Here is a 21700-nt window from a genome sequence, read left to right as displayed (position 1 = left end):
AATGGCTCTAAGGCTCATGCCACTCCATATGGGTTCATATTGACTACTGTGCTGGACAGGCTAAATGTGCCTTTGAAGAAATGGGAAATGGCATCAAGCAAGGAGCATTTTGGTGTTAAGACCCTACTGGCTTGTGACTATCCTGTCAATGCCATCCTAGTTGAACCGGGTTCATCTTTGAGGATACCCATCAACAGCAAGGTTAGGGCCTTGGTTCAGGAGTGTGGAACTAAGGATGATGAAATTGCTAGGCTCAAGGCACGCGTGGCTGAATTGGAGAATGAGAGAGATGGTCTTAGAACTGAGCTAGCAAAAGAAAAGGAGAAGAGTGATGGAATGCTTCAGAATATGCTAAATCTTCTCCAGTCTCAACCCTCTAGTTCCTCCAAGCCCTAGGTCTCCTAGCACTTGTCTTCTGAACCAGTCTAGTACCTCCAGTGACCCCCAGTGACCCAGAATAGGGATGTTTCTGTTTCTTTTTGCTCATGTTTTGGAAGTTAATCTTTCTTTTTGTGGACTGTTTGTGGAACCATATCTTTATCAATGACAACTGCTGTTTTCTCTTGTTCAATGATGAATCTGATCTTAATAGTTTAAATATGTGTATTGATTATTGATAATTGCACAATGATTACACTTGCAGTTGCCTCAGTGGCCATGAGTACTTATTAAAGTCTGGGTTTCACACTGTGTATGCAACTTTTCGATGATGCCAAAAGGGGGAAGAGATGATATTGTGCTTTACTCATTATTCTGATTAAGTGATATTTATAACCTAATTAACCTGGTCCTTAATGATAAGTAAAATATCTAAGCTAAGTGTTGATGGTTAAGCTGAGTTCTTACAGGTTCTTTGATCAAGTACAAAGCACAGAGTTTGTCATCATCAAAAAGGGGGAATTTGTTGGCCCAAGAACAAGTGAAGTTTTGAAGAATGACAAATGAACTCAATCATGGACCAGGTCTATCATGTGAAGCACAGTGTTTGTCACCCTTTACATGTGAGATGCACGTGAAGGAGATAAGTCTCATTGATCAAGCAGCAATATCTCCTGAACTGATCGAAAAGGTTGCATATGGGATAAGGAGAGAAAGTCTCCTTATGAGAAGAGAATACAATCCGGATAAAAGATAGGGTTGGAGTTTGTATTGTTCAAGGACTCAACTTCGATGGAAGATCAGAAATTGAGTCTCAATCAAACTCTAATTACTAACTCATTAAATAACAGTGATTGTTCTCTTTTATAGGTATTGAAAGTTAAACTAAATTGAGAGCAAAAGAGCGAGGCAATTTTGCAAGCAATTTATGTAAGATTTAAGTGTGCATTCCTGAAGCTACTTAGACAAGATAGAAGAACCAATTCCATTGTGTCTTTCTTTTATTTTAGTTCAATTGTAGTAGGGGATTTAAACTTGTACCTTTCAGCTTTCATAGAAGCAATTGTATTAGGTACTTTGAGTATTCAAGTTAGAGTTAACTTGAAGTTGTCGCAACAGTTGAGGCTGTGTGCCACAACGGGATTAGAGTTTAATCCTTAGGTTTACAAGAGTTTTGTAAATGCTGTTTTGGCTCAGTGATTTTAGTGGAAGTTTGGGAAAATCCTATTGAGTAGTAGGTCGTGGTTTTTTCACCTTTTGAGCCAGGTGTTTTCCATGTAAAAATCTCAGTGTTCTTTATTTTCTGTATTTATTAATCCGCAAACAGTAGTAGATAGTACACTTAGAAGAACCAGGTTCTTATAGAGCGAAAATTGGGTACCACACAAATCACCCCCCTCTTGTGTGGTGTTGACGCTTATAACATCACTCCCCTTTGGATGTTCATTAAAAGATAATGTGTCTCATTAAAACCTTACTAAGAAAAACCCAGTGGGAAAAATCCTAGTGAAGGAAAAAGAGTACACATATTTAGTAATATGCATTTCTAACTGCCTCATTAAAAACCTTATAAGAAAAACTCCATGGGAAAAACCTTAGTAAGGAAAAAAGAGTACATCGCGTATTTCACTCCCCCTGATGAAAATCTTGTATTAAATATTTGAGTCTGCACATTTCAACCTTGTATACCATCTTCTCAAAAGTTGAAGGTGGCAAAGACTTAGTGAACAAATCTGCCGGATTGTTACTTGAATGGATTTGTTGCACATCAATGTCGCCATTTTTTTGAAGACCATGTGTGCATAATTTTGGTGAAATGTGCTTCGTTATATCTCCTTTTATAAATCCTCTCTTCAATTGGGCTATGCATGCAGCATTGTCTTTGTATAAAATTGTGGATCTTTTATCACATTCCAAACCACATTTTCTCGAATGAAATGAATCGTTGATCTCAACCATTTTCATTCCCTACTTGCTTCATGAATAGCTATTATCTCAGCATGATTTGAAGAAGTACCAATAATAGATTGCTTTGTGGAGCGCCATGATATGACAATACCTCCACATGTAAACACGTATCCGGTATGAGATCTAGCTTTATGGGGATCAGATAAATAACCTGCATCAGTATAACCAACAAGATCTGCACTATCTTTGTTAGCATAAAATAAACCATATCAAGAGTTCCCTTTCAATATCGCAATCTATGCTTAATCCCGTTCCAATGTCTCCGTGTAGGAGAAGAACTATATCTTGCTAGTAAATTAACAGAAAATGCTATGTCAGGCCTTGTAGCATTAGCAAGATACATAAGTGCACCAATTACACTGAGATAGGGTGTTTCAGGACCAAAGAGTTCCTCGTCCTCTTCTAGAGGTCGGAAGGGGTTCTTATTCACTTCAAGTGATCGAACAATCATCGGTGTACTCAATGGGTGCGCTTTGTCCATGTAAAATCGTTTTAAGACCCTTTCTATATAGGCAGATTGATGGATAAAGATCCCATCTGCTATATGTTCAATTTGCAGACCAAGACAAAGTTTTGTCTTTCTAAGATTTTTCATCTTACATTCTTTCTTAAAATATTCAAATGCTTTTTGGAGCTCTTCTGGAGTTCCAACAAGATTTATGTCATCAATATAAACAGCAAGGATAACAAACTCAGATGACATTTTTTTTATAAAAATACATGGACAAATAACATCATTTATGTAACCTTTTTTCAGCAAATATTCACTAAGGAATTATACCACACACGTCCATATTGCTTTAAACCGTATAAAGATCTTTGTAATTTGATCGAGTACATTTCTCGAGACTTTGAATTATATGCTTCAGGCATTTTAAATCCTTCGGGGATCTTCATATAGATTTAATCAAATGAGTCATATAGATTATGACTTGCATTTAAATGGCATGACATCTTCAGGTGTCTGGACTACAGGTCCAAACTTCATAATCTTTTACAATGTTGGGCACTATATTGTATCAAATATATCGTCGACGATCATTTTGTATCGGTTCCTAAGCGACACAACTTGTTGAGATCTCATTACTTTCTTTATTTTCAAGTACCTGAACTTCTTCTGGAGTTTCATGAAATGTTATGTCGTGGGCTCTTCCAGGGCTTATTTCCTCCTTATTATGATCATTTTGATCATTTCCTCCTATCCTTTTCAAGGATTGTTGCATTTTGAACCGATCACTCTACTACGCTTCATGCGTGCAGTAAACTCAATCTTTCAGGGACTTTAATTTTAATAGGAGCATTTGCAGCTGAAATATGATATTTAATTTTGGATCAGCAAATACTTCTGGTGTTTGACTTGAATTATCTTCTGAATGAGGATCATATTAATGATAATTCGATTCATATACCATATTTTTCAGCTGCTTATTCCATCCCCCAAATGTTAGAAAAACTAACATATATCCCCAATATTATTTGGGAAACCTATCTTTGTGCATTGTGGTAAGAAATTAATCATATAGCACACAAATGAAAAGTTATTAGATAGTAAAAATATTTGGTTTCTGATCCTAAACCAATTGTGAAAGGAGGACTTACCATATCTTGTTGGTCTAATGCATAAAAGTGTTGTTGTATGCAATTTAGAAAATCTTAGACCAACACATGAGGCTTTGTTCTCATAAGCAATAGTTTAGCCATTAATAGGAGGTATTCAATGCAAAACCAACTTGGATATAAACCAGCATTATCAAGATGAACTGTCTTGATTACATATTCTGGAAATTATGCTCTTAAGTGAGAAAAGCAATTTCGAAAGCCAAACTGCAGGTTGACAATAAACATACATGTAACCATCTTATATATGCATCTATAAGTGGTTCACGTGATAGGTGAATGGGCTCATATTCACCTTTTATATATATTCCAGGATTCAGGGGTCTTAGTCCCAACTTTAGCTGGTATAATCAATTTATTATGAGAACAAGCAACACATGAAAATTCTGAAGGATCTTCTAGTTCTTCAGTATATGCTTATATGAATTCTCAAATAGCTCATTTAAAAATGGCAAATGAAAACTTCAAGTTTATCATGCGCTATTTCTTAGTAAACTTCTGGTACTATAGCTACTTTTGTCTCGGTAAAACTTCTGGTTTAGTGTGACTGCTTTTGCATTAGTAAACTAATGATTTATTGTGATACATAATGTAGTACAAATTGAATAATAAGGCGGGTAACTTCTCACATATATATTACTTTACCCCCTATGATTATGGAAACGTGAAGATTTTCAATCTTCCAATCATTTGTAGTCTCAATATGATAGCCATTTGTATAAGTAAACTTCGGGTTTACTACTGTGATGACCCAAAAGGTCATCACTTGTTTTAGAAATAAATTCAGTGTTCCGAGGCCTTAAAACCTCCTTTTTGTCTCACCTCGATTTGCGTGCGTGGTCCGGACCTATATCCGAAAAGCCTTCTATGTGAAAATATGAGAAATAGAAATTCCTAGAGTTAAAATTTGATTATGGTTGACTTCAGTCAACATTTAGAGCAAACGGACCCGGATCCGTGTTCCGGCGATCCCGAGAGGTCAGTAGGAAAATATGGGACTTGGGCGTATGCCCGGCATTGAATTCCGAGGTCCCAAGTCCGAGAAATGAATTTTTAAAAAAAATTGTTTTCTGGAAAATATATGAGTTTTTGGAAATGAAATGTGTTTGAAATTTGATGGTATCGGGCCCGTATTTTGGTTCTGGAGCCCGGTACAGGTCTTATATGTGGTTTAAGTCGAGCCTGTGAAATTTGGTAAGAAACGGAAGTCGTTTGATGTGATGCGGACCCGTAGTTGTAAAAATTGATACTTTGAAAGTTCTGAGGTTTTCTTAGATTTCTATGCTAAATTCGTTGTTAAAGATGTTATTTTGGCGATTTGATCGCACTGACAAGTTCATATGATGTCTTTGAGTTAGTATGCATGTTTGGTTTTGAAGCCCCGAGGGCTCGGGTGAGTTTCGGATAGGTTTCGGAAGGTTTTAAACTTAGAAAAAAGTTGCAGGTTTTCAGTTTCTGGTGTTCTGGAACTTTGTTCTTCGCGTTCGCGGAAGGACTCTCGCGAACGCGGAGGGTAAGTCAGGCTGAAGGAATTTTCCTTCTACGCGAACGCGAGAAACAGGACGCGAACGCGAAGCTATGGGGGGTGCTACCTTCACGAACGCGGACCTGCTATCGCGAACGCGAAGGTTTTAGGCCTGGGCAGGGGGAAGGGGATTTTGTTCTACGCGAACGCGGCCACTGGCCCGCGAACGCGAAGGCTTGAGGAGTCAAAGCTCCGCAAACACGAGCCACTATACGCGAAAGCGAAGGCTAATTGGCCTGACCCTTCGCGAACGCGACAGGCCCATCGCGAACGCGATGAAGGCCTGCCCAGTGATTTTAAAACAGAAGCAAAAACGGGCAGAAGCCATTTACTTCATATTTTCGAAATTTGGGAGCATTGAGGTGATTTTCAAAGAACAATTTCTTCCCCAAAACATTGCTATATGATTCTAAACCTTTCTCTTTAGATTTCCCATTGCATTTCATCAATTTTCATCTTAAAATCTAGGGTTTTTATGGTATAAATTAGGAATTTGGGCAGAGTTAAGGCTTTTGATTAATTGGGGATTTAGACCTCGTTTTGGGGTCGGATTTCGAAATTAATTGCATATTTGGGCTCGCGGGAGAATGGGTGATCGGGTTTTGGTCCGAACCTCGAGTTTTGACCAAGCGGGCCCGGGGTCAATTTTTGATTTTTTGGGGAAAATGATAGAATACCTATAATTAAGCATTGGGTATGAATTCTTTAGCATTTATTGATGTTGTGAAATCAATTTGGACTAGATACGAGTTTTTGGAGGCGAATTCTAAAGGAAAAGCGGTGCTTAAGGCTTGAGTTGGCCGTGGAAGTTCGATGTAAGTGTTTGGTCTAACCTTAGCTTGAGGGATTAGGTGTCGAGTCCTATTTTCTATGTGTTTATTTGTTGAGTACGACGTATAGGCATGGTGACGAGTATCTATACGTTGGTGTCAAACATGCATGTGAGTCTCAAATTGAAATCGTTGTGTTCTTAACAAGTACTACAAATGCTTAAGTTGTTGATTCTCTGTGTTGGACAATAGTTATGATTAATCTCGTGAAAATTTCTTATGGTTGTTGGTTCTAGACGAGGTTTCTATTGTGGAGTTAAATGTTGAAACAAGTTTGGTTATAGCTGATTCCCTTGCCGGGATGTATTTACTTCTTACTGTCGATTCCCTTGCCGGAATATTGTTGTTTCCTTTTTGTTCCCTTGCCGGGACTCTTTTGTGATTGGTGTTTAACAATATATTTGGATCGGGTTGCACACCGCAACAATACTATAATTGGATCTGGTTGCACGGCGCAACAATACTATATTTGGATCGGGTTGCACGCCGCAACAATATTATATTTGGATCGGGTTGCACGCCGCAACAGTGTTTATATATGATTTGGATCGGGTTGCACGCCGCAACATTAAAGGATAAAAGTGGTTATTGTTTTGTTACGGCTTCCTTATTCTTTCTGCTACGAATTTTAAATCATTCTTTAAGCTTTTTCTCCTGAGTTATTGTTGGTAAATGATATTCCCCCGCATCATGTTTCCCCTCCCATTCTTGACTGTACAATTCTGCTTTGTTTTCCACGGTATATGATATAATTGCACAGGTTTATTTGGCAGTCTGGTCCTAGCCTCGTCACTACTTCGTCGAGGTTAGGCTAGGCACTTACCAGCAGATGGGGTCGGTTGTGCTGATACTGCACTCTGCACTCTTTTGTGCAGATCCCGGTGCTTTAGCTTACGGACTGCAGTGAGATTGCTGCTTCTTGATCATCATGTGACCCGAGGTAGTCCTGCAGGCGTCCGCAGGCCTTGGCGTCTCCTTCTATCTTTATTCCTGTTTCTTTCATGTATTTCCAGAGACACCGTTGTATTATTTCTTTCAAACCTTTATTTGTGGCATTCCTAGATAGTGTGTGAAGTTGTGACACCAGTCTTGGGTAGATTTTCTATGGATTGGCATTAGCAGTATTATTAAAACTTGCAATTTAGTCTTCCGCCTATTTAAATTCTGTTGTTATTTAATTGTTGGTTCTTAATTGTTATCGGATTAAAAAATGGAAACAAGATAAATAGTTCAATTCGTTGGCTTGCCTAGCTTTCACGAGTAGGCTCCATCACGACTCCCGAGGCTGGGAAATCCGGGTCGTGACAAGTTGGTATCAGAGCTCTAGGTTACATGGGTCTCACAACTCACAGACAAGCTTAGTAGAGTCTGAGGGATCGGTACGGAGAGATCTGTATTTATCCCCCAGAGGCTACAGAGTAAGGAAAAACTTCACATTTATTCTTTCCTGTCGTGCGATTTGGTTTCTCAATGTTAATTGAATTTCTACTCTGTTCTTTCGCAGATGGAGAGAACACGCGCTTCCTCATCCACCGATCAGCAACCCGAGCCCCTAGCAGCAGCTCCCACAAGGGGCAGAGGGCGAGGCCGAGGTAGGGGCAGAGCTCAGCCCAGAGCAGCAGCACCAACGGCGGAGCCTCAAGTTGACTTTGATGATGAGGTTCCAGCCCAGGCAGTTCCGGTGGGCCCAGCTCAGGTCCCAGAGAGGTTTATTGCTACCCCAGTACTCCAGGATGCTCTGGTCCGTCTAGTGGGCCTTATGGAGAGTGTCACCCGGGCAGGCTTGCTTCCTGTAACACCAGCCGTCTCTCAGGCTGGAGGAAGAGCCCAGACTCCTACTACTCGCACTCCGGAGCAGATGGCTCCCCAGTTTTAGACTCCAGCAGCTCAGCCAGTTGGAGCAGTTCAGCCGGGTGTGGTAGCTCAGACGATGATGGAGAAGCTATGTCTACCGATCCCCAGGATTATCTAGACAGCTGTCATGAGGTTCTCAGGAACATGGGGATAGTGGAGACCAATGGGGTTGACTTTGCTACTTTCTACTTGTCTGGATCCGCCAAGACTTGGTGGAGAGATTATTGTTTGGCTAGACCAGCCAGATCACCAGCTTTGACTTGGGAGCAGTTTACTTAGCTATTTCTGGAGAAGTTTCTCCCTATCACTCAGAGAGAGATCTATCGGAGGCAGTTTGAGCGTCTCCAGCAAGGTTCTATGACTGTCACTCAGTATGAGACCAGATTCGTCGACTTGGCCCGTCATGCTCTTATCATACTTCCCATCGAGAGAGAGAGGGTGAGGAGGTTCATTGAGGAACTTATTCATCCTATTCGGCTTCAGATGGATAAGGAGACAGGGAGTGAGATTTCTTTTCAGGAGGCGGCCAATGTGGCCAGGAGAGTTGAGATGGTTCTATCGCAGGGGGGTGGTCAGGGGTCAGACAAGAGGCCTCGTCATTCAGGCAGATTCAGTGGTGCCTCGTCTGGAGGCAGGGATTCGTAAGGTAGAGGCCATCCTCCTAGGCCTTTTCAGTCAGCACTTCTGGTTTCTCACAGCGCTTCAGGTGGATGTGGTTCTCATATGCAGTATTCTGATCAGCAGCTCTACAGTACACTACCAGCTCCTATCAGTGCATCGCCACTCCAGAGTTTTTGGGGTGGTCATTCAGGTCGCCAGGGTCAGTCTCAGTTTCCTCAGCCGCAGCACTCAGGTGGATACTTTGAGTGCGGTAAGTATGGTCATATCCGGAGGGCTTGTCCGAGATTAGTGGGTATTCAGTCGCAGCAGCAGGGTTCCCGTGCTATGGTTCAGGCGCCAGGTGTTCCACCGCCCGCTCCGCCAGCTAGGGGTGGGGGTAGAGGTACTAGAAGTAGGTAGAGGTATTAGAGGTGGAGGTCAGACAGCTAGGGGTGGAGGCCAGCCAGCAGCAGGCCATACCAGGGATGTAGTTCAGGGTTGAGGGGCTCAGCCCCGATGTTATGCTCTTCCAGCCAGGCCTGAGGCTTCCGATGCAGTTATCACAGGTAATGTTCTGGTTTGTAGTAGAGATGCTTCAGTCCTATTTGATCCAGGGTCTACATACTCCTATGTGTCATCTTCTTTTGCACCATATATGGTCATGCCTAGTGATTCTTTAAGTGCTCCTGTATATGTGTCTATACCGGTGGGTGATTCTATTGTGGTAGATCGAGTCCATCATTCGTGTATAGTTGTGATTGGGGGTCTTGAGACTCGTGTAGATTTGTTACTTCTGGACATGGTTGATTTTGATGTCATATTGGGGATGGACTGGTTATCACCTTAACATGCTATCTTGAACTGTCATGCCAAGACTATGACCTTAGCCTTGCCGTGTTTACCTCGTTTGGAGTGGAGAGGGACTCCTGGTCATTCTACCCGCAGTGTTATCTCATATATGAAGGCTCGGCGTATGGTCGAGAAGGGGTGTTTGGCCTATTTGGCATATGTCCATGATTCCAGTATCGAGGTTCCTTCTATTGATTCTGTGCCCGTTGTTCGTGAGTTTCCTAAGGTATTTCCTTCAGACCTGCCGGGCATGCCACCCGACAGGGATATTGACTTCTGCATTGATTTGGCTCCGGGCACTCAGCCCATTTCTATTCCGCTGTATCGTATGGCCCCACCTGAGTTGAAAGAATTAAAGGAGTAGTTGCAAGACTTGCTTGAGAAAGTCTTCGTTAGACCTAGTGTCTCGCCTTGGGGTGCGCCGGTGTTGTTTGTTAAGAAGAAGGATGGATTGATGCGAATGTGTATAGATTACCGGCAGTTGAACATGGTTACAATCAAGAATAAGTATCCATTGCCGAGGATTGATGACTTGTTTGATCAGCTTCTGGGTGCCAAGGTATTTTCGAAGATTGACTTGAGATCTGGCTACCATCAGTTGAGGATTAGGGCATCCGATGTCCCTAAGACAGCTTTCCGCACTCGGTACGGGCATTATGAGTTCTTGGTGATGTCATTCGGGTTGACAAATGCCCCAGCAGCTTTAATGGACTTGTTGAACCGAGTGTTCAGGCCTTACTTGGATTTGTTCGTGATAGTCTTCATTGAAGATATTTTGATCTATTCGCGTAGCCGGGAGGAGCATGAGCAGCATCTTAGAGTGGTTCTTCAGACTTTGAGGGACAGTCAGTTGTATGCCAAGTTTTCAAAGTGCGAGTTCTGGTTGAGTTCAGTTGCATTCCTGGGTCATGTTGTATCAGTAGAGGGTATTCTGGTTGATCCGAAGAAGATATAGGCGATCATAAACTGGCCTAGACCCGCATCAGCTACAGAGATCCGGAGTTTCTTGGGTTTGGCAGGCTATTACCGTCGGTTTGTGGAGGGGTTCTCCTCTATTGCAGCCCCGATGACCAGGTTGACCCAGAAGGGTGCCCAATTTAGGTGGTCGGGCGAGTGCGAGGCGAGCTTCCAGAAGCTCAAGACAGCTTTGACTACGGCGCCAGTGTTGGTTTCGCCTACAGGTTCAGGGTCATATACAGTTTATTGTGATGCATCTCATGTTGGGCTTGGTGCGATGTTGATGCAGGATGGCAAGTCATTGCTTATGCTTCGCGTCAGTTGAAGATTCATGAGAAGAACTATCCAGTCCATGATTTGGGGTTAGCAGCCATTGTTCACGCGCTGAAGATTTGGAGGCATTATCTGTATGGTGTGGCATGTGAGGTGTTCACGGATCACAAGAGTTTGCAATACTTGTTCAAGCAGAAGGAGCTAAATTTGAGGCAGAGGAGGTGGTTGGAGCTATTAAAAGATTATGATATCACCATCTTATATCATCCAGGAAAGGCCAATGTGGTGGCTGATGCTTTGAGTAGGAAGTCATCCAGTATGGGCAGTCTTGCTTATATTCCGGTCGGTGAGAGACCGCTTGCTTTGGATGTTTAGGCTTTCGCCAATCAGTTCGTGAGGTTGGATGTTTCTGAGCCCAGCCGTGTGTTAGCTTGCACAGTCGCTCGTTCTTCATTATTGGAGCGTATCCGAGATCGACAGTATGATGATCCTCATTTGTGGGTCCTTAGAGACACGGTGCAGCACGGAGGTGCCAAGCAGGTTACCTTAGGAGATGATGGAGTTTTGAGATTGCAGGGCCGAGTTTGTGTGCCTAATGTGGATGGGCTCCGAGTTGATTTTAGAGGAGGCCCATAGTTCCCGGTACTCTATTCATCCGGGTGCTGCGAAGATATATCAGGATTTGCGGCAGCATTATTGGTGGAGAAGAATGAAGAAGGACATTGTCGCATATGTGGCTCGGTGTTTGAATTGTCAGCAGGTTAAGTATGAGCATCAGAGGCCTGGTGGTTTGTTCCAGAAGACTAAGATTCCTGAGTGGAAGTGGGAGCGTATCACTATGGACTTCGTTGTTGGACTCCCACGGACTCAGAGGAAATTCAATGCAGTGTGGGTTATTGTTGATAGGCTGAACAAGTCAGCACATTTCATTCCTGTGGCAGTCTCCTATTCTTCCGAGAGGTTAGTTGAGATCTATATCCGAGAGATTGTTCGTCTTCATGGTGTGACCGTGTCTATCATTTCGGATCGAGGTACGCAATTTACCTCACATTTTTGGAGAGCAGTTCAGCGAGAGTTGGGCACACGGGTGGAGTTGAGCACAACGTTTCATCCTCAGACAGACGGGCAGTCCGAGCGGACCATTCAGATTTTGGAGGATATGCTCCGAGCTTGTGTCATTGACTTTAGAGGCTCGTGGGATCAGTTTTTGCCTTTAGCAGAGTTTGACTACAACAACAGCTACCAGTCGAGTATCCGAATGGCTCTTTATGAGGCTTTGTATGGTAGGTGGTACCGGTCGCCGGTTGGATGGTTTGAGCCGGGAGAGGCTCGGTTGTTGGGTACGGATCTAGTGCAGGATGCCTTGGACAAGGTCAAGATCATTCAGGATAGGCTTCGTTCAGCTCAGTCCAGGCAAAAGAGTTATGCCGACCGTAAGGTTCGTGATTTGGCTTTCTTGGTCGGTGAGCAGGTATTGCTTCGGGTGTCGCCTATGAAGGGCGTGATGAGATTTGGGAAGAGGGGCAAGCTTAGCCTAGGTTCATTGGCCCATTTGAGATTCTTGATCGAGTGGGAGAGGTGGCTTACAGACTTGCGTTGCTGCCGAGTTTATCAGTTGTGCATCCAGTGTTTCATGTGTCCATGCTTCGGAAGTATCACGGCGATCCATCCCACGTGTTAGATTTCAGCACTGTGCAGTTGGACATGGACTTGTCTTATGAGGAGGAGCCGGTAGCTATTCTAGACCAGCAGGTTCGTCAATTGAGATCGAAGAGTCTTCCTTCTATTCGTGTTCAGTGGAGAGGTCAGCCTGCTGAGGCATCGACCTGGGAGTCCGAGTCCGATATACGGAGCTGTTATCCCCATCTTTTCTCCGACTCAGGTACTTCCTTCTTATGTCCGTTCGAGGACGAACGGTTGTTTTAGAGGTGGAGGATGTGATGACCCAAAAGGTCATCACTTGTTTCAGAAATAAATTCAGTGTTCTGAGGCCTTAAAACCTCCTTTTATCTCACCTCGTTTGCGTGTGTGGTTCGGACCTATATCCGGAAAGCCTTCTATGTGAAAATATGAGAAATAGAAATTCCTAGAGTTAAAATTTGATTATGGTTGATTTCAGTCAACATTTTGAGCAAACGGACCCGGATCCGTGTTCCGACGATCCCGGGAGGTCCGTAGGAAAATATGGGACTTGGGCATATGCCCGACATCGAATTCCGAGGTCCCAAGTCCGAGAAATGAATATTTAAAGAAAATTGTTTTCTGGAGAATATATGAGTTTTTAGAAATGAAATGTGTTTGAAATTTGATGGTATCGGGCCCGTATTTTGGTTCCGGAGCCCGGTACAGGTCTTATATGTGGTTTAAGTCGAGCCTGTGAAATTTGGTAAAAAACGGAAGTCGTTTGATGTGATTCGGACCCGTAGTTGTAAAAATTGATACTTTGAAAGTTTTGAGGTTTTCTTAGATTTTTGTGCTAAGTTCGTTGTTAAAGATGTTATTTTATCGCACAGACAAGTTCATATGATGTTTTTGAGTTAGTATGCATGTTTGGTTTTGAAGACCCGATGGCTTGGGTGAGTTTCGGATAGGTTTCGGAAGGTTTTAAACTTAGAAAAAAGTTGCAGGTTTTCAGTTTCTGGTGTTCTGGAACTTTGTTCTTCGCGTTCGCGGAAGGACTCTCGCGAACGCGGAGGGTAAGTCAGGCTGAAGGAATTTTCCTTCTACGCGAACGCGAGAAACAGGTCGCGAACGCGAAGCTTTGGGGGGTGCTACCTTCGCGAACGCGAAGGTTTTAAGCCTGGGCAGGGGGAAGGGGATTTTGTTCTACGCGAACGCGGCCACTGGCCCGCAAACGCGAAGGCTCGAGGAGTCAAAGCTCCGCGAACGCGAGCCACTATACGCGAAAGCGAAGGCTAATTGTCCTGACCCTTCGCGAACGCGACAGGCCCATCGCGAACGCGATGAAGGCCTGCCCAGTGATTTTAAAACAGAAGCAAAAACGAGCAGAACCCATTTACTTCATATTTTCGAAATTTGGGAGCATTGAGGTGATTTTCAAAGAACAATTTCTTCCCCAAAACATTGGTATATGATTCTAAACCTTTCTCTTTAGATTTCCCATTGCATTTCATCAATTTTCATCTTAAAATCTAGGGTTTTTATGGTATAAATTAGGAATTTGGGTAGAGTTAAGGCTTTTGATTAATTGGGGATTTAGACCTCGTTTTGGGGTCGGATTTCGAAATTAATTTCATATTTGGGCTCGCGGGAGAATGGGTGATCGGGTTTTGGTTCGAACCTCGAGTTTTAACCAAGCGGGCCCGGGGTCAATTTTTGACTTTTTGGGGAAAATGATAGAAAACCTATAATTAAGAATTGGGTATGAATTCTTTAGCATTTATTGATGTTGTGAAATCAATTTGGACTAGATACGAGTTATTTGGAGGCGAATTCTAAAGGAAAAGCTGTGTTTGATGCTTGAGTTGGCCGTGAAAATTCGATGTAAGTGTTTGGTCTAACCTTAGCTTGAGGGATTAGGTGTCGAGTCCTATTTGCTATGTGTTATTTGTTGAGTACGACGTATAGGCATGGTGACGAGTATCTATACGTTGGTGTCAAACATGCCCGTGAGTCTTAAATTGAAATCGTTGTGTTCTTAACAAGTACTACAAATGCTTAAGTTGTTTATTCTCTGTGTTGGACAAGAGTTATGATTAATCTCGTGAAAATTGCTTATGGTTGAATAGTGGTTCTAGACGAGGTTTATGTTGTGGAGTTAAATGTTGAAACAAGTTTGGTTATAGTTGATTTCCTTGCCGGGATGTATTTACTTCTTACTGTCGATTCCCTTGCCGGTATATTGTTGTTTCCTTATTGTTCCCTTGCCGGGACTCTTTTGTGATTGGTGTTGAACAATATATTTGGATCGGGTTGCACGCCGCAACAATACTATAATTGGATCGGGTTGCACGGCGCAACAATACTATATTTGGGTCGGGTTGCACGCCGCAACATTAAAGGATAAAAGTGGTTATTGTTTTGTTACGGTTTCCTTATTCTTTCGGCTGCGAATTTTAAATCATTCTTTAAGCTTTTTCTCCTGAGTTATTATTGGTAAATGATATTCCCCCGCATCATGTTTCCCCCTCCCATTCTTGACTGTACATTTCTGCTTTGTTTTCCACGGTATATGATATAATTGCACAGATTTATTTGGTAGTCTGGTCCTAGCCTCGTCACTACTTCGCCGAGGTTAGGCTAGGAACTTGCCAGCACATGGGGTCGGTTGTGTTGATACTGCACTCTGCACTCTTTTGTGCAGATCCCAGTGCTTTAGCTTACGGACTGCAGTGAGATTGCTGCTTCTTGATCATCAGGCGATCCGAGGTAGTCCTGCAGGCGTCCGCAGGCCTTGGCGTCTCCTTCTATCTTTATTCCTGTTTGTTTCATGTATTTCCAGAGACAACGTTGTATTATTTCTTTCAGACCTTTATTTGTAGCACTCCTAGATAGTCTGTGAAGTTGTGACACCAGTCTTGAGTAGATTTGTTATTGATTGGCATTAGCAGTATTATTAAAACTTGCAATTTAGTCTTCCGCCTATTTATATTCTGTTGTTATTTAATTTTTGGTTCTTAATTGTTATCGGATTAAAAATGGAAACAAGGTAAATAGTTCAATTGGTTGGCTTGCCTAGCTTTCACGAGTAGGCGCCATCACGACTCCCGAGGGTGGAAAATCCGGGTCGTGACAACTACAACATATGTTTTGACCACAATCATGTAATATGAATGACAGATTTGCATATAAGATTTTCGGGAGCCTTCAATTTATTTTCCACAATCAAATATTATTTAGACACTACTTGTATCATGTGTTTTCTAGACAAACAGTTAGCTCTTTAGCTTTTGATAAAGTTTGTACTACCAAATAGTGCTCAGACACTTCTGATGTCATGAGAGAAATCATAATCAAATTAACAACATAAAGATAATTCTAAATTATTAAATGATGAAAACTAAGAAATTTAATATTTCTACCACTACATAATATTTTTCTGCTTCAGGAGGAAATTTAATTGCTTATTACTCATGAGCAAATTTAAAATACAAAATATTGAGTATATATTCTCTTAATCATATTACCTCTTCTGGAGGTGAATTGTAATATATTTACATCAAGAGCGCGTTCATATTTACGAGCTTTATTAGTATTGTCACATTCACTTCAGGGAATGAATTAATATCTATCAAAAGTTCTCATCCTTCAGGGAATGGAACATAATAATCTGAACGTGCATTAACCACGTCACATTATTCGAACCTCTTTTAAGATATTTGCTACTTCAGGAGCAAATCAAGGCATATATGTAATATGGAGAATTTTTCTCTAACTTGTCTTCAATTGTAATCATAACAAGCCTAAATTACCACTTCTAGTGGTTATGATAGGTATATACCACTTCTGGTGTTTAACAAATTTAGTTACAATGAGATATACAAAGTATTGCCACTTCTGGTGGTCGTACTCTGTTAGAGTTCGAGTGAACCATAAAATTAAGTCAAAACAATACTTAGGAAATATGCCACTGCCGGTGACAATATATTTCTTGAAAACTCCCATACTTAGCCATCAATAGAGATGAAAATAATAAATCATGGTCCCTTCTCGTAATATTTTTCTTCTGGAACAAATTTATGGCATGAACTGCTAAGTGAACCAATTAGGCTCCTTAGGACCAATGAACAAAAATCATACTGTTAGTAGCAAAAAAAAGGAATGTCTGATATGAAGAAAGTACTAACCTTTTGAGTAGAACTCTTAATTACGACGTTTGGATCTGATTTATATCCATAGACTTTTGCTAACTCAACTCAATAAATAGTTAGTGTTAAGCAATATATGAAAGTGCAAAAAGTAATGTCACAAGTCCTTTGCTACAAACCTACTTCAAGATAGCAAAGCAGCAAGGGAAAATAATTTGTCGTTCATAAAGACAAAGTGATATAGTAAAACCTTTAATCCAAACATGGAATCATTTCCATGCTTACTTTGCTAATATGGAAATAAAATACTGACGCCAAAGAAATATCAATCTTTCAACCCCCCGTAAAAAGGGTAGAAATCCATAAATACAACAGTTTGATCTTACTTACAGTGAGAACCGATGGCTTTGGACGAGGATAACTATAGTAATACATCTTTCAAAGTAAGTGCTCAAGTCAGAGTCTCGTGTTGATAACGTGTTATAAAACTAAATACTGCAAAGTAAAGTCAAGTACAGAGAAAAACTGATGTATTATTCAATTTCAAACTGATGTACATACTGAACTGAAATCTCCTCTATTTATAGAAGAAAGGAAGTTGCCGTTAAGCTGCTACTGCAAGCTGCTGTGTAAGCTGATTGTAAGCTGCTACTACAAGCTACTGAGTAAGCTGCTTGTAAGTTGCTTGTAAGCTGCTACTGTACCAGATATAAATAATCTACTAACGGGGGTAATATTTATCCATAACGGAGTATTGAAATGATAAGCTTCTTCAGGAGGCTTATTTCCAATAGAGTACTAAATAGATAAACATATTTACGGCAGAGTCTCATATGGATAAGCTTCTTCAGGAAGCTTATTTATAACGAAGTACTAAATGGAACATCCATAATATAATTTATAGGAGTAACACTTATGTCCTTTATTGATTTAACGTGTACAGGCTATCTTCAATCTGATTGCATGTTTGGTCAAGCTTCTAAAGTTAGCTTATTTTAAAAAATACTTTTAGTGAGAAACAATTTGTGTGCTAAACTCACTTTTAAGCATTAATTAGTGTTGCCAAAATTTTAAAAAGTACTTTTAAATTTATTATTCTCAAAAGTAATTTTCAAAGAATTGCTTTTTGAGAGAAGCTATTTTTTATGCTTTTCAAAAATTATTTTTGCTTCTACAAAAAAGTTCTTTTTTCCTTTTAAAAGTTTGGCCAAATACCTTAACTTTGGCGAAAAAAAAAAAAACACCTTTGGCAAAGGAAAGAAGTACTTTTGGCCAAACAAGCAATAATAAGGTTATGAAAAAGTGATTGTTGTTTGTTACATATTTTAATCCAAAATGTTTCCCCTTTTCAAAAGATAAGGTTGCATTGTTTGTGGAGTTGTAATATGTGATTTAAGTGTTGCTCTAGAGAATTTTGTGCTTCATGTCCCGAAGGAAAAAAAAAAAAGAAAAACCTCGTAGTGTATCAATCTCTTAATTGTGAAAGCGAGAAAATTGTGCATCAAATAACTATCATTCCTTTTTAAACCATCCATAAGTAGGTCTTCATTTTCAGGGCTTAGTTCTCACAATATGCTTAACCTTATATTTACCTTTCATTCTTTGTTTTAGCTTTTAAATGGGTTGGTGCATGGAATCACTTCGTATCAAATACAATGCGTCATGTGTACACCAACTCGATGAATAACTCAGCTATCAAATGACGGACGGACGGACGGATACCAACTGATTAGCCAATTTTTCACAAATTCAAAGCAATTCAATAATGACAAACACCTCAAGGAATTCAATCACCCGAAGCATAGAAATCAGCAGCTATTTGGTATGACAGAGCTTACTAGTCATCAAAGTAACCACTATATATAGGAACCAAAAGATGCATCTGAATATTGAGATTCATTATATAAAAAATAATTAAACAGTAACGTTGAACAATGTCTAAGTCTGAAAATTATATATCTTAAGTTCGACAGCATCCGAACAATACAATGTTGTTAGATGCCATGCCTTAAAATTAACAACTCTCACTCCTTATCCGTCAAATTCTTCATGAATGATTTGCAAAAGGTAGAGCTCATGAATTTGTGCAAGATGCCATTAGTCATGTTTCACCGGGAAGACGTGAACTCTTTATTCACTGCCACCACTTCTTCTCAGACAAAGAAATTAGCTGCCAAAAACAAATAGAGAAGATGAGCAACCATGAGTGAGTAACCATCGGCGTTTATCAAGCTTTGCAGCACACAAATGTACAGATAAAATGAGAAGAACATCAAGGCAACCTGCTAGCGCTTACTTAAATATAGTACACCCTCAACATCCAAACCAGCTAAAACTTGCTACTCGTAGCAAACATTTGATTTCATACCTTCATAATCTCTAAAAAGTTCTTCCTTGGAAGTTCTATCCTGGAGGAAATATTTTGTTCCATAATGAGAAACTCCATGTGCGTAAAATCACTCACTGAGTATGCATAATTCTGTAGTCTTTCTAAGAATTTAAGGGTTTACTAGCCACACGAGAATAGCTGGAGGAGGAACTCTGACTAACTGAATAACTGGTAATGCCCTGAACCACAACTTTCTAACCATAGTTGAAACCTAACTGGTTATCACAAACATTTGGTTCACCAACTTTGGGCCTCTTGATGTGCATCAACACTCTTCAGGAACAACTTTTTGTAATAAGATAAAAATCCTGTAATTGAATGGCTCCGCTAGTTTCTCCCAAAGAATAAAGGGCAAGGTAGAAGTGATGAGGGAGTCAAACCTTGCCGTTCCCAAAAAAGGAGCTTTCAGAAAATGAAAATCTTCGAAAACTCGAAAGTAAGAAGTTACACATCAATGATGTTCGCAATTTAGCAAGACACTAGAACAATACTGCCAAATGCGATACCTATTTTATATCAGCTGCTAAACTTTTTAAAGATGTCCTGAATTCTTTTTCATCCAACGGTAAAACACCAAGCATATTCATACAAACAGCAATATGCATATGTCATATTCATACAAAACCGCAAGTATACAGAAATGGAAATATGTTCACACACACACACACACACACACACACATCTATGCATGCATAAACATCAACATGCATCAGAAACATCTATGAGAACAAAATAGGTGAATAACCAACCTGTCGTGCAACCTGTGCAACTCGGCGACTGTCTCGTGATGATTCTGTCACGCAACTTGACATATTTGGCTCTAGATCATCATTTTGTTTCTCTCCATTTATTTCCTTTGAAGAGCTCTTCTCGATGGGAGCATTCTCTTCTAATACACTCATCAATTCTCTCTTCCTCTTTCTTTGAAAGGTGTATTTGATGACTCTATCATTCACAGTTTGGCTAGGAACCTCATCATTTGCATCAGATGTCTTTGACTCTGAGTTCAATAACGGACTGCTAATGTTTTCAAGATCGGTTCGGTAAACAGGAACTTCTAAACTCTCTAAAGATCTACTTCCTTGTCTTGGAGAATCTATCTTTGCCATCACTAACTCATCCCTGACTGTTGCATTTAGAACCCCAGAAGTCTCAGCAGACTGCAGTTCAGTTCCATCCATTTCAGTTAATCCCAGCTTCATCTCTGGTTCAGCTTTTTCTACTGACAAGCTCTGTCCCACCTGAGAAGGATCTTCATCAGGAGCACAATCTCCAGCAGGACTGGAGTGAGCTCTCAAGCCACCAGTGTTCGATGTTTTATCAACATTCAGAAAATGATCAGAACTGCTTGTTGGTGAAGAATAATCGACTTTCCTATTTCTCACAGCTCTTCTTCTTTTCCGGCGAAAAGATTTCAAAAGGTGCCAGCTGCTAAGCAAGTCATCTGCTTGTTGAAATTCTTCCTCTGGATTAACCACATCATCAACCTTATGATTAGGTGCTGAACAGATCCCTTCACCTTCATCTACTCCATCACCATTCTCATTTTCTCGTTTGGAAACAGATATATCTCCATCTAAAAGGTTTCCTTCACAAGCACGAATTCTCTGCGTACACCCATTTCGGGACAACTCTGGCACTTTGCTTCTCAAAATGATAGAGGGTAAATCTGGACCTGCAACGTAAGGTTTTCCAATTTGAACCATTTTGGTACATGACTGATTTCCCTGATGGTTCAGCTTCATATTTGGAAACTTGGTGTTAGAAATTGTCACAAACTCCTCCTGTGATTCTGGAGGCAACACAACTCTATTTTCCTCAGGTAGTTCTACAGGACTAGCAGTATCATCTTTCCCTAAGTTCTGTACGTCCTTCTCTTTGGACCTGGTCACCCTCTCAAGTTCAGCCTGAACTTCTCTAAGATCTACTCTGAGATCACTGACAATATCTTCTGCTTCCTGAAGTTGAGCTTCAAGTTCTTCAATCTTCCTCTGTTGACTCAAGGACGTCAACTCTGCTTCACTAATCTGTCAAAAATTAAAAACCAAAATAATAAGAAAATAAATTAGAAAACACGTGAAGGACCACACTGGTCCTATCTCCAAAAATACGCGAAAAAAACAAAATGTTCCTCTTATTAGTACAAAAGGAGTTTTCTACTACTCCAAGCACTCCCCTGTTCCTTTAAGTACCGCACTATAGCCCACACTTGCTAACTGTGTTGCTCAGTTACCTCATACCTCTAAGAAGAAGGATATGCAATATTTGGGGCAAGCATCATATCAAGATTCTTCTTACCAATGTGTCACTGACACTCCAAGAAATGAATATAATTCAAATTAAGAATTTCTTTTGCTCTCACGATTCTGACTCTTCTAATTGAAGTAACATGCACTTGACAGGCACATATGAAATACATTTTCAAATTTTTAAATATTTTGGGAAGTACTAAAATTAACACTAAAGAAAGAAAGAAGAAAGTAATACAGTTATCTCAAACAAAGGGCTTCAGTTGCTTAGACAAAGCAAGTCTAGAAACAATGAGAAATAAGAAAAAAAAAAAAAAAAAAAAAAAAAAAAAAAAAAAAAAAAAAGAAAAAAGAAGAGAAAAGAACAAGAAAAGAAAAGAAAAGAGAAGGAAAAGAAAAGAAATAGAAAAGAAAAAAAAGAAAGTGGGAAGAAAAGGAAAGAT

At 40.5% G+C, this 21700-nt stretch overlaps 1 protein-coding gene across 1 annotated transcript in view; it reads right to left on the bottom strand.

Annotated features, from left to right (window-relative positions):
- Positions 1-18496: 18496 nt before the first annotated feature.
- LOC109212788 overlaps positions 18497-21700 on the bottom strand; it is a 6686-nt gene continuing 3482 nt past the window's right edge. The window contains exons 3-4 of the mRNA XM_019376463.1: positions 19758-21035; positions 18497-18789 (exon numbers count right to left, since the gene is read on the bottom strand). Of these exons, the coding sequence (XP_019232008.1) occupies positions 18754-18789; positions 19758-21035 (1314 nt within the window). The 3' untranslated portion in view covers positions 18497-18753. The remainder of the gene's footprint in view (positions 18790-19757; positions 21036-21700) is intronic.

Source organism: Nicotiana attenuata, unplaced genomic scaffold (assembly GCF_001879085.1).
Source record: "Nicotiana attenuata strain UT unplaced genomic scaffold, NIATTr2, whole genome shotgun sequence".
NCBI classification, from domain to species: Eukaryota; Viridiplantae; Streptophyta; class Magnoliopsida; order Solanales; family Solanaceae; genus Nicotiana; species Nicotiana attenuata.
Note: the sequence above shows the minus strand (reverse complement) of the source record. Positions and strands in the feature narration are given on the sequence as shown.